Consider the following 16,630-nt stretch of genomic DNA (forward strand, 5'->3'; position numbering starts at 1 on the left):
TCCCCTCCCCTCCCCTCCCCTCCCCTCCCCTCCCCTCCCCTCCCCTCCTCTCTCTCCTCTCCTCTCCTCTCCTCTTCTTTTTTGACCACATCTGGTAGTGTTCAGGAATTACTCCTGGCTCTGTGCTTAGGAATCCTGGCAGACTTGGCAGACCATATACAGTGCTTGGGATCAAACCTAAGTCAGCCATGTGCAATGTAAGCCCCTACCCCCCTGTATTATTGATCTGGTAGTACAAGCACTTCTGTAATTCATTCTTTCTTACTTATCTAAATGCTAACTATCTGGCACCACAGAGATGGCTCACAGACTTGGAGCATGTGCATTGCATGCCAGAGACCTTGGGTCTATGGTTTGGTGCCCACTGCAGCATGGTCCCCTGTTGCTGCCATGAATGACTTCCACATGTTGAGCACTGCTAGGTGTAGCTCTCACATACAAAATTGATTATTTATAAAGTATAGCTTGGTCTTTTTTTTACATTTTATGAGAAAGATTTTTTTACATTTTATGAGATATTTCAGTGCCAGAGTGGAAAAAAGTCCTCAAGGTAGTTGAGCAGTTTACAGAAAAATATAGATCATGTTTTTATTTAAAAATCATACCAAGGGAGCTGGAGCAATAGCACAGCGAGGAGGGCGTTTGCCTTGCAAGCGGCCAACCTGGGTTCGATTCCCAGCATCCCATATGGTCCCCCAGCACTGCCAGGAGTAATTCCTGAGTGCTATGAGCCAGGAGTAACCCCTGTGCATCGCTGGGTGTGACCAAAAAGAAAAAAAATATTATACCAAATAAAAAATATATAGTAGAATACCAATATCCATGGCTGGGGAAAATAGGGGCTAGGATGACTGGTCAGTGGTTGGAATCAACTACAAGTATGTGGGAGACAGCGGGTAGGTAAGATAGAGAAGAGACCAGTATGACAATAATAGCTGGGAATGATCATGCTGGACAAGATCTGGGGGTTAAAAGTAGGTGAAGGGATATTCTTGATAATCTTTCAGTATCAATATTGCAAATCACAATGCCCAAACGAGAGAGAGGGACAGAGAGAAACGGACACAGACAGACAGACAGGCAGAGACAGAGAGGCAGAAGCAGAAGAAAAGTGCCTGCCATAGAGGGGTGGGGCCGGGAGGGTCATGGGAGGGAACCTGGGAACCCTGGTGCTGGGAAATGTACACTGGTGGAGGGATGGGTGTTGGAATACTGTATGAGATAGCACAGCGGGTAGGGTGTTTGCCTTGCATGTGGCTGACCCAGGTTCAAATCCCAGCATCCCATTTGGTTCCCTGAGCACTGCCAGGAGTAATTCCTGAGTGCAGAGCCAGGAGTAACCCCTGTGCATGGCTGGGTGTGACCCAAAAGAAAAAAAAACATGAACAACTTTGTAAGGAGGGTCTATCTACCGTGATTCAATAAAAAAGTAAAAAAAAAAAAAAAGAATTATACCAAGTTGCTATAAGGCAATTAAAAGGGAAGACTATATTTTGCTGAGAAGATGCAGCATGCTCAATTGGTTTTCACATAACAGAAAGATAAAGGGTACAGAAGAAGACCTAGACTAAAGCAGGGGTTAAAATTAGACAATTTTGGTGCTGGACTGATAGCACAGCGCGTAGGGCATTTGCCTTGCACGCAGCCAACCCGGGTTCGTTTCTCAGCATCCCATATGGTCCCCTGAGCACCGCTAGGAGTAATTCCTGAGTGCATAAGCCAGGAGTAAACCCTGTGATCGCCAGATGTGACCCAAAAAGGAAAAAAATTAAAAAATTAAAAAATAGAATAGACAGTTCTGACAAACAATACCAAAAGAATAGGATTAAAGAACAGATACGGAGTGGCTGGAAGGACAGTACAGAAGGTAAGGCATGCAAGGAAATGACCATGTATGGTTCTCCAAAGCACAGCCAGGAGTGAACTCTGAACAGAAGTAAATAGGATTAGGAGTCAGTCCTGAGCACTGCTAGGTGTGGCCTCAAAACAAACAACAGGAAAACAAATAGGTGGAAACAAGTTTGAGGAGTAATTAAGTGTTGTTTCCAGGATTTGTTTTTCTTTGAGGGTGGGGGTTCGTGGGGTGGGTGCTTTGGACCATACCTGGCAGTGCTTAAAGGCTTTTCCTGGGTTTCCTCAACAGTGACCCCTGGTGGTACTTGGGGGACCTTAGGCCATGTTGGAAATAGAACTGGGGTCAGCCACATGTTAGGCAAGTGCCTTACCTCCTGGACTATTTCTCTGACCCTGGTATTTTGTGTATCTACGTACAGTGTTCAGTATTGGATGGGAAATTGATCTTTATATTTTCCATTAAGTTATTTTATAAACACCGAACATAAGGTTTAAAGCTATACTTGATCACTTTTTTGAGACATTTTCTCTCTGTAACACTCATCTCTCCCTTTTCTACAACCAGGTGAAAATGAAATCCTTGCAACCCTACATGCCATTTCCAGCAAAAACCAGATCTGGAGATCATATATTGGTATGGGCTATTACAACTGCTCAGTGCCACAGACAATTTTGCGGAACTTGCTGGAAAACTCAGGATGGTAATGTATCACTGGATCAAACTAGGAGCCCTGTGATGATCTGCGGGATTCTCCCCAGATCATCTTATCCTCCTTCCCTTTGCTTGGAGCCTCAGATCTCAACTGCTGACACCTCCGCTCTGGTGCTGTCTCTCACCTCTTGGAACCCACCTCTGAAGTTGTCCAGCTTGGGAACTTTCCTTACTCAATTCTAGGGGGCCTAAGAACTCCTCACTTTTTTGTTTCGGGGCCCCTTTGTGGTGCTGGGGACCCCCGGGACTATTCCATGTGGTGCTAAAGAGCCTGTGCAATGTTTCTAGTTCTTCAAGTCAACTCTGTGGGCCTGCTTTTTCCCATGTTTGTTTGCATAAAATAATTCTAAAGTTCTAAATTGTGAATGCAGTTCTTCATTTTTTCTCTATGACTTAATGTCTGGACTCTTTTTTTTTTTTAAATTTAGTTTTGGGTCACACCTGGTGATGCTCAGGGTTTACTCATCTCAGTTATTCCTGGTGGTGCTCAGGAAACTATATGGCATGCTGAGGAGGATCAAACCTGGGTCAGCTGCTTGCAAGGCAAGCACCTACCCTCTGTACTATCTCTGTAGTCCAGTTTTAATGACTGTTTTGTCATTAAAAACAGATTTGAGCAAGATATCAAAACTGCATGCTTCAGATTCTGGTTTATACTTTGGAGACAGGGGTGACAATTTTACTGCACTGTCTTCTATCAGTGTTATAGGAGCCCCCTCCCCGCGCTGTTTTGTGGGGTCACTGCAAGGCAAACACCCTACACACTGTGCTATCGGCTCCAGCCCCCCTCCCCCCTTTTAACTTTATCTCCCCTCTTTTATTTTATCTTATTTTAGACACTGCAGTTTATAATACTGTTAATGATAGGGTTACAACATTCCAGCACCACACCCGCCACCGGAGAGTCCACTTCCTTTCACAATTGTCTCAGAGTCCCTAGCCTCTGCCCCACCTTCCATCCTATTTACCTGCCTTTAAGCTTTCTACTCCAGACCTGTCTCAGTTTCAGTTGCCTTTGGGCATTTGTTCTTTTTTTTTTCTTTTCTTTCTTTTTTTTTCTTTTTGGGTCACACCCAGCAATGCACACAGGTTACTCCTGGCTCTGCACTCAGGAATTACTCCTGGCGGTGCTCAGGGAACCATATGGGTTGCTGGGAATCAAACCCAGGTTGCCTGTGTGCAAGGCAAATGCCCTACCTGCTGTGCTGTCACTCCAGCCCCTAGGCATTTGTTCTCCCTCTACTTTGTTCTTTATATTCCACATCTGAGAGAGATCATTCTGGTTTGTTTTAGGCCACACCTGGTAATGCTCAGGGCTTACTCCTAGCTCTGCATTCAGGAATCACTCCTGGTGGGCTCAGAGGACCATATAAGATGCCAGGGATTGAACCTGGGTCAGCTGACTACAAGGCAAGCGCCTTACCCATTCAACTATCTCACTGGCCCCTGAAAGAGATAGTCTGTGACTGTCCCTCTTCTTTGAACTAACTTAACTCAGCCTGACACTCTCCAGACCTATCCATGTAGCAGCACGTTGCAAGATTTGATCTTTTCTTATAGCTGAGTAATATTCTACTGTGAATATATACCACAGTTTCTTTATATAATTATCTATTCCTGGACATGTGGTTTGTTTCTGGATGCTGGCTATTGTGAGTAATGCTGCAGTGAACTTAGAAGTGCGAATGTCTTTTCCGAGTACTGTTTTTGGGACCTTGGGGTAGAAGTCAAGAAGTGGGATTGCTGGGTCAAAGGGAAGCTCAATTCTTAGTTTTCCAAAAGGCCCAGATTGTTTTTCAAATAGACTGGACCAGTTGACCTTCTGAATCAGCAGTGGATGAGGGTCTCCCTCTTATTCTGAGTTCACACATGACTGAAAAAGAAGCCAATGTTAGGGTCAGATTAATATCAGGTTAACTATTAGCATCAACTTTATCAGTTTTATTACTTAGCATTTTGTAGAGAAAGAGAACATTTTTCTGTGAACAGAGCTTGAGTGCCTTGTACTCAGTTCCTTGCGTCCTCACCTCCCCAGTCAGGCAGTTTGTGCGCAAGCTCATGCATGGATGAATTCCTGTATCCCTTTCCCTGTTCACTCTGGCTGCCCTGGTTGCATCACATGGAAACAGTTTCTCCTAAACTTGAGTAGATATTCTTTTTTTTTTTTTTTTTGGGGTCACACCCAGTGATGCACAGGGGTTACTCCTGACTCTACACTCAGGAATTACTCCTGGTGGGGCTGAGGGACCATACGGGATGCTGGGAATTGAACCCGGGTCAGCTGCGTGCAAGGCAAATGCCCTATCTGTTGTGCTATCACTCCAGCCCCCTGAGTAGATATTCTTGGACCTACTTTTTTGCTCTTCTGATGTTTTCCATTGCTGCTAGCTGTATCTGCAGTGAAAGGGAAGTTCACATTTCAGTACAAAACAAGGAAACACCCTGGCTATTTATTGACAGACCGAGGCCCTCTCTCCAAAGGTGTTTGAAAACAGGTCAGGACCTTTGTTTCTTCTGCTCGCTGAAAAGGACAAGGTAACTGAAGAGGAGGGAAGATGGGACCCTGGGGACTTGTTTTTGAATTAATGTCACTCACTCGTGAGTTTGAATGGTAATATCTCAACTGATGGCTTAGTCTCAAAACTCTGTGTGCACTTATCATTTCTAGCAGAGAAACAAGGCAAATGTGGAGAGGCTGTGATAATTCCCAGTTATTTTTTTTTTTATTTTAGTTTTTGATGTAGGAGGTCATTTTAATTTCAAGGAGAACGATTATTATATGAGGACGAAGTCAATAATTGACTTTTCAGTTAGGGGGTAATGATAGCAAGATGCAGAGGTTGTCTCTTAAGCCACTCTACAGGGAACAAATCCACGTTAGTAAAGGGAAGGTGGACTTTCATATGGAAAATGAAAAAAATAGCCTCCATGTGATATTTTGGAACACTTAAGTTCATGTTCCACAGAAATAAAGCTTTAAAATTTAGGAGCCAGCAAGATAGTAGATGATTAAGGTGCTTGCCTTGCACTTAAGTTGACCACAGTTCAATTACTGGCACCACAGATGGTGCCCTGAGCACCACCAGGACTGATCTCTGAGCCAGGAGTAAGCCCTGAGCACAGCCAGGTGTTGCCCAAAAGTCAAAGGGAGGAAAAAAAAATACATAAAATTTGCAGTTTTTTTTTGTTTGTTTTTTGGGGCCATACCCAGGGGTCACTCCTGGTTCTGCACTCAGGAATTTCTCCTGGTGGTGCTCAGGGGACCATATGGAATGCCGGAGATTTAACCCCGGCCTGCTGCATACAAGGCAAACCGCACCCCCCACTGTCATATCACTCCAGCCTAAAGTTTTAAAAACTTTGCTAAGAACACAGTGTTCTTAGTTCTAGGAGCACTTATGCTATGGCGCCTATTTATGATCCGTGAACAGACCCACACACCACCCACAAGCATAGCTAGTTGTTCTGTGTGTGAGTGAGAGAATGTGTTTTTGGCCATCTGCCGCCTTCAGACCTGTAGTTTTGAGGACCAAAGCATTTGGTTGTGACATAGGCTAGATTGGGGGAAAACTGCAACTTTGCATCTTTGTCTGCTTCATCCTTCCCTGCAAATATGATTCCGGTTGGTGGGAATGCATTGACCTGGATGCTGTGATTTATGATCCATCTTAAAGAGCACATCAGTTGGTGTAATCACTTCCTTGCTGTTCCTGTCCATTTCAGTTATAATATGTCTAATACATTTATTGTTCACTTTAGCACAGTTTGGTAGAAATTTGAAAGATAATTCTATTTAATAATAGTTTTTAAAACTTTATTGTAAAGTTTGTATTGGGTTAGGGATGTTGCTCAGTGGCTGAGCTCTTGCCTTGCAAGTGTGAATCCTTGTGTTTGATCCCTGGCACCAGAAGAAAATTGTTTAAATAACATTGGTATATAAAACTATAATTTTAAGGTGTGCAGTGTTACATTTCAGCAACTACACATATATACCATTTTGTGATCACTGCTAAACGACTGGCTTCCACCTCCCATTTCTTTATAAATAAAAGAGGCAATGTAACCATGAATGAACTCATTTTTCTGCTGTGTGTGTGCAAGAGACAGAGAGAGAGAGAAAGAGAGGCAGAGACAGAGAGAGAGATTAATTTACATTGCTGAGGGCTTTTTTCCCTGTGTGATTCTTATTGATAGAAGTTTCAGTGGTAAACTTCAAGTCTGATTTCAAAAGTAAATGTCCTGTTTCATGACCCTCTTTGAAAATAAGCCTCAAAAGTCCACGCATTCGAGCTGAGCACTGGCCCAGGGCCTTTGGTCTTCTGGGCCTTACAGAATATTCATCATATTGCTTCCTGGCAGTGAGTTAATATGTTGCTTTACTTTCATTTTGAGAGAAACAGTGTTCTTTGCTTTTCGGTCTAGTTTGTGAGAGCATTTAAAATACTGTTCGGTTTCATTCTCCGAAAGCTGCTTTGTACCAGACAGTGGTACTGCATTCGCCCGCGCTGATACGGAGGCTGTGCACTCTCCATTATCACCCTTCTGAATGGTTGCCATAGAGAGGGAATGAACAAGTTCCGGTGATGTGAGCTGAAAACAAATGAGCTACATAACCTCGAAAGAATGCAAACTTTTAGGCTAGACAAAAACTTAACATCCAGCTGAACATTTATTTTATGGGGTCCAGTTCCCCAGAATTTCCAAGGCTAACATCAGTGACTTGTATAAAATAAATTAACATTTTCTTAGAAGTGATTTTTGTTTGTCTAGCTTTGGCAGCAGTGTTAAAATGAGAGAATCTCATAAATGTTTGGCCCACTACCTTCGTCTCTCAATTCCAAAATGCAGGATGCAGCGAAAATCATAGAAAATTTTGATCATTTTGGAATAAATGTTAATATCCTAAATTTATGAATTTATAAAGCATCCAATTGGAACTAGAAGAATGTTTTTATGGATATATGGACACTTTAAAAATATTAAAACACTGAGCTGGAGAGAGCACAGCAGATAGGGTACTTGCTTGCATGCAGCCACCCTGAGTTCAATCTGTTGCACTATGGTCCCCTGAGCACTGAGTGACCACTAAACACTGAGTCAGAACCCTAAGCACCACGGAGTATGGCCACAAAACAAAAAAACAAAAACAAAAAAATCTGATTGTGCTGTAAAAAAGAGACTAAAAACAAAGAACCTGATTGTGATAATCACTTCAAAATATGTGTCATCATTGTATTGTACTCTTTCAATATATGCAATTTTGTCCTTTGCATATATTTTTATCTACATATGCTAACTTCAGAGTTGGAGGAAAAATATAATAAAGTAACAATATCAGCACAATATGAACAAAGGGAGCAGCAGAAAAATGGGTGAGCACATTTAACTTTGCTTATCACACAAGATCAAAAGAAAAAAGTACTTTTGGAGGCTAGAGAGATAGCAGCTGGTAGGGAGCTTGCTGACCCGGATTCCATCCCAGCATCCCATATGCTCCCCCAAGCACCTCCAGGAGTAATTCTTGAGTGCAGAGCCTGAAGTAAGCCCTCAGCACAGCTGGGTGTGGCTCAAAAACAAACCAAGAAAAGTACATTTTTGGAAAGAAATGCACTTAAATGTTAACTGTTGTTATCCTGGAGTTTTCTAATGAACAATTCTATTTCCCAAGAGTAATCATAGTTTTCCAACTTTCTGCAATAAACTTGCATAATACAAGCAGAAAAAAATACTGTGCTTCCAACACATAGATGGTGGCTCATATCATTAGCATTTATTTATTTATTTATTTATTTTTAAATTTTTTATTAGTGAATCGCCGTGAGGTACAGTTACAGACTTACAACTATTTGTGCTTGTGTTTCAGTTATACTATCATTAGCATTTAGAACATACAGTTTTAAAAAATTAATTAATAAAAAGAACTGTTAATTTTATTACCCAATGAAAACCTGTTCATATTACAGTTTACTTAAAACATTTTTTTTTAATTTTTTGCTCTTTGGGTCTTACCCGGTGAAGCTCAGGGGTTACTCCTGGCTCTGCACTAAGGAATTACCCCCTGGCAGTGCTCAGGGGACCATATGCAATGCTGGGACTAGAACCCGGGTCGGCCTCGTGCAAGGCAAACACCCTACCTGCTCTGCTATTTCTCCAGCCCCTTAAAACATTTTTTTAATTTAATTTTATTGAATCTCCATGTGGAAAATTACAATGCTTTCAGGCTTAAGTCTCAGTTATACAATGCTGAAACAACCATCCCTTCACCAGTGCCTATATTCCACCACCAAAAAGAAAAAAAACCAGTATACCCCCCCATCCCGGGCTCCCCCCGCCCTGTAACTGATAAATTTCACTTTACTTTCTCTTTACTTTGGTTACATTCAATATTTCAACAAAAACCTCTCTATTATTGTTATGAGTTCCCCACTAGAGTCAGACCTGTTGTGAAGAGATCTCGGCCGCACGGTTTTGGATTTTTGTATTTTAGCAATTAAGTCCAGGGAAATTTCTTCCAGATATTGGATCATTGCAAGCTTGTAACTCTTATCTATGGTCCTCATAATATGGTGGTCGCCACGCCCTCCCCCCTCTCCCCCCCACCCCGCAAGGAGAGACAGAGACAGAGACAGAGATGCAGCTTAGTTCTCAGTCTGGAGACATTTGTGGCTCCCAGGATCACATCTCGGCGGCGATTAGGGCCGGCGCCACCCACCAAAACATTTTTTAATACAAAAATGGAATCAAGGTATATTGTTTTGTTCTCTTGTATTGGGGCCATAACTGTCAATGCTCAGGGGTTACTCCTGACTCCGTACTCAGGAATTAGTCCTTGTGGTGCTTCGGAGACCATATGGGATGCAGGGGATCAAAAACCCTGGCTGGTTGTGTGCAAGACAAGCACTCTGCCAACTGTACAATTGTACAGCTCCTGCCCAGTATATTTGCTTTTTATATTAATGTATTGGAGTACCTTCATGTCAGGAAATAGTCCTTTGCACATTTACAATAAATGCAGAGTTATCCTGCCTCAAGTATACAAGGGAATTTATTTCAAAGCTTTCAAAAAGGGTGGTAGTATTGGTGGGGAGAGAGAAAAATTTACTACTTCTTTTAGTGGACACTTAATTCATAGTTAATTTTTAATATGTTCACTGTTCTGATAAATGCTTTGGAGTGTTGCTTTCTTCCTGTTGTATAATATATATGTGTCTACACACATTACTAGATGGACTTGCTAGCATATACATTTTTTTTTCTTTTTGGGTCACACCCGGCAATGCACAGGGGTCATTCCTGGCTCATGCACTCAGGAATTACCCCTGGCGGTGCTCAGGGGACCATATGGGATGCTGGGATTCGAACCCGGGTCGGCCGCGTGCAAGGCAAACGCCCTACCCGCTGTGCTATCACTCCAGCCCCTAGCATATACATATTTTTGTATCTCGTATACACATACATATGTGTATCTCAAACAATGGTTCTGAGTAGTATTTTATTAGACGGGCAATCTGAGCATATATCTTCATGGTGGCAGTCATTGCTTTGTGTGAAGAGCTTATCTGATCTGCTATCACAATTGCCCCTTGTTGTGCCTTTTGTGTGACCCCGTTTCTGCTCAAATTCCCTTCAACTTTGTCTATATCATGTGTTGTGTTCATTCATTTATTCATTCCAGTTCACCACCCATTTAGAATTTGGCAGACTGATTTACAGTTAAGTCAGGCTATTCAAGGTGTTAAGTGGGGCAAAAATTTACTCTGATATACAGACACACACACACTTACACATGTTACTATGTTAATAAAACCTTCAGGAAAATTATTATTTCAAAGCCTTGCACTGTTTGGTAAGGCAAACACCACACTCCTGTCTGAAAGATATGAGGACATTTATTTCAAAGCCTTCCCCAAAAAGGGGAAGGGAAGGAAGATGGAAAGAAATATTCTGAAGACAATTACCAGAATAGGAGAGAAAGGAAAGAGCTTTAAAAAATACCAAGTCGTGGCCAGAGTGATAGCACAGAGGGTAGGATGTTTGCTTTGCATGCGGCTGACCTAGGTTCAATCCCCGGTATCTTATATGGTCCCCCAAGCACCGCCAGGAATAATTCCTGAGTAAAGAGCCTGGAGTAACCCCTGAGCAATGCTGGGTGTGGCCCCCCCAAAAAAATACCAAGTCATAATTCTTACCACTGTTTCCTGGTATTCTTAGGTGTAGAAATCAATGAAGGTAAGAAACAATATCAATCATACAGGAAATGAGACCCACTTGGGGATCATAGTGATAGAAAGGCTGGTGCAAGGATGTGAATTGTGTTCTCAGTCATTGCTCAGTCATGTTGCTTTGTTTCCCTTAACACATTTGTGCCTAATAAGTTTGTATATTTATTAATGTTTTCTCGCCTTAATTCAGATCATTCTCCTTGAGATCAGGGATTGTGATCATCTTGTTTCTATGTTACCCGAACCCATCAAGCCTCTGAACACTTAGAAAGGTGCACTGGGAATATTTGAAGGATGAGTGAGTGAGTGAGTGAGTGAGTAAAGGAATGAAGACAATAATGAAGGAACCAAGTGGGTGAATTTATATGCTCCAAGACAACAGTTGGGCTAATGGCAGGAGCGAGGGGGTGGAGCTTAAGCCTTCTTCTCTATGCTGCCTGTTAATCATTTGTGTCTTGAATTTTGATAGCTGTGGAATTAGCAACACAGATTATTAATAATTGGGTAGAATAATTACGTATTATTGGTAGAATACGGTAGAATTGGTAGAATTGGGTAGAATAATTCTCAGGAGGGCTGGGAGATTGCTCAGAGGGTTGGCTCACGCACTTTGCATGTAGGAGTCTTGGTTCTATCCTGAGCACTGACCTGTCCCTCCGAAGCACTGCAGGGTGTGACCTCAAAACAAAACCAAAGAAAGAGATTTATTTGTTTTATTTTGTTATGGTGCTGAGAATCAAACCCATGGTCTAACACTTGAAAAATAAGCAACCCTTGAATCAAGTAGATATAATAAATACAAACCTTTGATAGATCATTGGTTTGATCCCTGGCACCCTATGTGGTTCCCTGAGCACCACCAGGAGTAAACACAGAGTAAGCCCTGAGCATAGCTGGGTATGTCCCAAAAAAAGTCCCCCACACTAAATGTAAGAGTGAAAAAAAAATTAAATTTAAGTAACTAATGTTCCTTCCTAAACATGTTAGGATGTTGTTATGATGAATTAATTCCTAATTTTCTTGCAAATCCAATAGGGAAGTTTGTCTGTCCTATGTTGTGTAATTCCCAAGCAAGGCACCAACTTCTGAAATGAAGGCATTTCTTGGGCTGAGTCCTGGAGTCCCAGTTTGGCCTTTGTGTTCCCTGCAGGATCACCCAGTATACTCCATACCAGCCGGAGGTGTCTCAGGGCCGCCTGGAGAGTTTGCTCAACTACCAGACCATGGTGTGTGACATCACTGGCATGGACATGGCCAATGCCTCCCTGCTGGATGAGGCCACGGCAGCTGCGGAGGCCATGCAGCTGTGCCACAGGTGAGTGGTCCAGTCCGGCACAGAGAAGCTCTTCCCTGCTGTGCAGGCAGCAATCATTGTCCTGGATGTGGCCAATGTATCTCTCTCTCTCTCTCTCTCTCTCTCTCTCTCTCTCTCTCTCTCTCTCTCTCTCTCTCTCTCTCTCTCTCTCTCTCTCACACACACACACACACACTTGCATAGATGCTTCCTGGATAGGAAGCATCTATGCAAGATGCTTTATATCAATGTCATTATGCTTCTTTGCTGCGATAACTGGAACACTGAATAATAGTGACTTCCTTTTCGTTTTGACCACTCCAGTGGTGCTCACAGCCATGCCTGTTGTGGTGCCCTTATTTCTGGCCTTACTGAGGCTCCAGCTTGGGCTCCTAATGAAGAGCACATGCTCCAGCTCTCTGAGCTGTCACTGCGGCCACTGAAATAGTAGACTATATAAAGCCAGAATGTATTGAAACGAACCGTATATGGTGCTGGGGATTCAGATCGGGGTTGGCCACATGCAAAGCAAGTGCCTTGATCCCCATACTCTCTGTCCTATTTTTCTATTTCTTAATATATTATAAACATTTCCCCATTTCGGATCCAGCTTTCTATAGAAAATGACTTTTGGGGCCGGAGCAATAGCACAGCGGGTAGGGCCTTGTACGCAGCCGGCCCGGGTTCAATCCCCGGCATCCCATATGGTCCCCCAAGCACCGCCAGGAGTAATTCCTGAGTGCAAAGCCAGGAGTAACCCCTGAGCATCACTGGGTGTGACCTAAAAAGCAAAAAAAAAAAAAAAATGACTTTCATTGGCTCTGTGTAGTACTTAATTTGCGTCGAGGTACCATAATTTATTTATCTCTATTATTAGACTTTGAGAATGTAACCACATTCACATCTTTCCCCCCGACCCCTATCTCCCTCCTTTTCCTTCCTTGCTCCCTCTGTTCACAATAATTTTGGGTGTTTTTGTTAAATATTTGTTCAAAGTTCTATTACCTAAGTATGCATTTCTAGAAGTAGAGTTGCAGGGCATAGCTAACAGTTGCTCTGCAGTCTCCTGGTTCCTGGTCCTCTTTGCTTCCTTGCCTTGTGCTTTTACTTCCTGGTAGAATTCACATGTTGGGAAATCTGCCCTATATTCATGGTGTGCTATTTGTGATTTTTTTGATTATTAGAGTAAGCCTCTCTCTTTGCTCCTATTGTCTTTGGGATGGTTAGGTACAAAATCACTGGACAGATTTGGAGACCTCAAAGGTTTAGCAGCAATAGGTTGGATTGATAGCTGTGGAATTAACAACATGGATTATTAGTAATTGAGTAGTAAGAGTTATTTAGGCCACTATTAATTTCTTAGGAGGACTGAGATTGCTCAGAGTATTGACTCACCCACTTTGCAGGTGGGAGGTCTTGGCTATATCCTAGGTGCCCACATGTTCAAACAATTCAAATAATTTCAAAATTACTCCAAACAGCAGGGGGTTCAGGCCTCTCCTCCTGTTACCAATGGTCAGTCTCAAAGGCATACAGCCCACTCAACATCAGGCCTCCTTCCCCCTAAGTTCATTAGTTCATTTTTGATTTTCACTTGTTCCTAATCACCATCTTTCACATTGCTTCCTCCGTGCCCCCCCCCACCCCATGTAAATTAAATTACTTTGTTTTTTGGTAGTCAGGAGCTATTCCTGGCTCTATACTCAGAAGTGTCTCTGGCAGTGCATGGGAAACTATATTGTGGTACCCGGGATCAAAAATGTATTTCAGTCTGACTACTAACAAGGGCACGTCATTATTACCATTGTCTTAGGAATTTTTATACTGTGCTCAGATATTCTGCAAATACTATCTTTGCTTCGCATCTCAGAAAAATCTCTGATTTCATTACTGTTCATGTTTGCTTGTTATTTTTCCTTTTCAACAGACACAACAAGAGAAGGAAATTCTTTGTTGATCCCCGTTGTCATCCACAGACAATAGCTGTCGTCCAGACTAGAGCCAAGTAATTAATTATCTTTGCATTTTTAATTCATGGATATCGTTCTCATCTCTGTTTTTCACTCTTACTTTGAAAACTGATTGGAAGTGAACCTGGTTTAAGTTGGGGTTGTTGAATTTTACTTATTTTTGTTGTGGGGCTTACCCCTGGCTCTGCTCAGGGGTCATTCTTGGAGGTGCTCAGGGTACAATATAGTGTATTGGGGATTGAACCAGAGTCTACTACGTGCAAGGCAAGTACCTAAGCTACTATACTATTTCCTTGGCCCTATACTTTACTTCCATTCCTACTGTCTTTTTGGATTCTTGCTATTAAATAAAATATGTCAAAATTTAGAAGATAGTACTCAGCATTTTGTTCTAACCTTGCTATAGAATGTTACCTTGTTTTTCTATACTTTTTATAAAAATAAAATTTTAAGGGTCTGGAGCGATACCACAGAGGGTAGGGTGTTTGCCTTGCACACGGTTGACCCGGGTTCGATTCCCAGCATCCCATATGGTCCCCTGAGCACCGCCAGGAGTGATTCCTGAGTGCAGAGCCAGGAGTGACCCCTGTGTATCGTCAGGTGTGACCCAAAAAGCAAAAATAAATAAATAAATAAATAAAATTTTAAGTATTTTATTTTATTATTTTTTGGTCACACCCAGCGATGCACAGGGGTTATTCCTGGCTCTGCATTCAGAGCCAGGTGCCCAGGGGACCATATGGGATCGAACCCGGGTTGGCTGTGTGCAAGACAAGCGCTCTACCCACTGTACTGTCACTCCAGCCCCCAAATTTTAAGTATTTTAGACATTTAAAAAATCTGTAAAGCAGAGAGAAAAATGAAACCCATATAATTAATTGATTTGATTTGTGCGTCTTCTTCCACAAGTAATACAGAGGGAATCCATCTAATTGCTGGGTATTGTACGATGTAGAGGGAAGCATATTGTGCTAATCAGATAACATAAACAGCACAAATGCCACTTGAGTTTTGTTTATTCATTTGCTCCTTGTAAAACTTGGCATTCTTCCCTTTGATTCCAGACAGTTCCCTTCAGAGTGGGTTTGCTGACATATGTCTGAAATTAGATGGTTTGTGTAGTGAGGAAAGTCTTAGTGTTCCTCCTTGTTTTGCTCATGGCTTCCCATTCACCTGAAGTTGGTCCACAGGGATAGAGGCGATAGCTTTCTTGTTACAGGGCTCAGTGTCTTTAGTCTTAGAAAGATATTCCAGTCCTCTCTCTACAGCAGGTTATTACAGAGAGGGAGGGGATGTACGAGTGAAAGAGAAACAGAACATGTGAAGGGCTAGCTAGGGATGGAGTATGTCTGTGGGGTGTGGGGTGAACAGTATGAGGGGGCTATTTATTTATTAGTGGAGGGAGCATCAAGGAAATACAGCAAGTGAACAGAAACGAGGCTGTATATTTACTAAAAATAAAATAAGAAGGGGCCTTGGGCGGAGGCTCTCTCTCTCCACCACCGCCTGCCTTCGGTAGTCTTAGGCTGCTTTTTTCATCCCGGGGTGGGGGGGGGGGAGAGGTTTGATGATAAAGGGAGGACAAAGGAGGAAATGAGGGCCTGACTGGTTGGTATCAGTTGCAATTTATTCCATTCCCATCTCCATACTCCTCCTGCTTCTTCCTCCCCGTGCTACTTCATTCTCCTTCTTGCTCTGGATTCCCCAGCCCCCTCTTATAGTCTAGTTAAATCCTAAAGCATGAAGGGTTTGGGTAATAATTACACGAAGGTCATACAATCAGTACAGGTAAAGTCTTTCCCTCAGGGGATGCTTCTTGTAGGACAGATACTCATTCAGCAGGATGACCCGCCCAAGAGCCGAATCCCATGGGTGTGTTTCTCCTCTCCTTGTCCAACAAACATATAGGCATTCATAATAATAATCATTTTCTATGAACAGAGTGAGAGATACATTAAGCTTATAGAATTGTTCTCCTGGGGTCATCTCGATCTCAAACTACAGTGCTCAGGCCAGATTAGTCTTTCCTATCCCTAGCAGGGTCCTAATCTTGGCATTACTTTTGGATCATGACAGCATTTGTTCATGACCATACTCTCAACTTATAGTTGAGTATCGTGGCACTTTGGCCTGGCCCATTTCGATGCCAGGGTAGCTCACAGCTTGCCCTGGGTCCATTCATTCCCTCATTGGGACCCTGCTTTTGGGGTGCTAGGAACTAAGGGCAACTGTGGCTTAACTTGAGGAAGCAGAATGCCCCGGAGTTCGTATTGTTCAGACAATTTACTCCGAAGTTATAAAAGCATAATATTAACGGTCTTCTTTTGTCCATACAAAAGGATATTGCTTTAATGTGAACTATTCAAAAGACATAAGGAGAGGAGAAAGGCAATATTTCACTCATACATAGAAAATCATAGATTTCTGAGGAATCTGACCTTACAAGTTAACAGTCTGATTAGGGGGAAAAGGTGGTAAACTGGTTGGAGAAGAGAGCATAGAGAGGAGTTTACAGATAAATATAGTGGAATGGAAGTGCCTCAGGAGCACTGTGATGGGTGTAACCTGATAAACCTAA

The 16,630-nt window shown here is 42.5% G+C and overlaps 1 protein-coding gene across 1 annotated transcript in view; it reads left to right on the forward strand.

The window, feature by feature from the left end:
- Window positions 1-16,630, forward strand: part of GLDC (glycine decarboxylase) — an 86,340-nt gene that overhangs the window by 20,993 nt on the left and 48,717 nt on the right. Inside the window, exons 3-5 of the mRNA XM_055134388.1 lie at window positions 2,420-2,555; window positions 11,939-12,103; window positions 14,010-14,087. Coding sequence (XP_054990363.1) covers window positions 2,420-2,555; window positions 11,939-12,103; window positions 14,010-14,087 — 379 coding nt within the window. The remainder of the gene's footprint in view (window positions 1-2,419; window positions 2,556-11,938; window positions 12,104-14,009; window positions 14,088-16,630) is intronic.

This window comes from Sorex araneus, chromosome 1 (genome assembly GCF_027595985.1).
Source record: "Sorex araneus isolate mSorAra2 chromosome 1, mSorAra2.pri, whole genome shotgun sequence".
NCBI classification, from domain to species: Eukaryota; Metazoa; Chordata; class Mammalia; order Eulipotyphla; family Soricidae; genus Sorex; species Sorex araneus.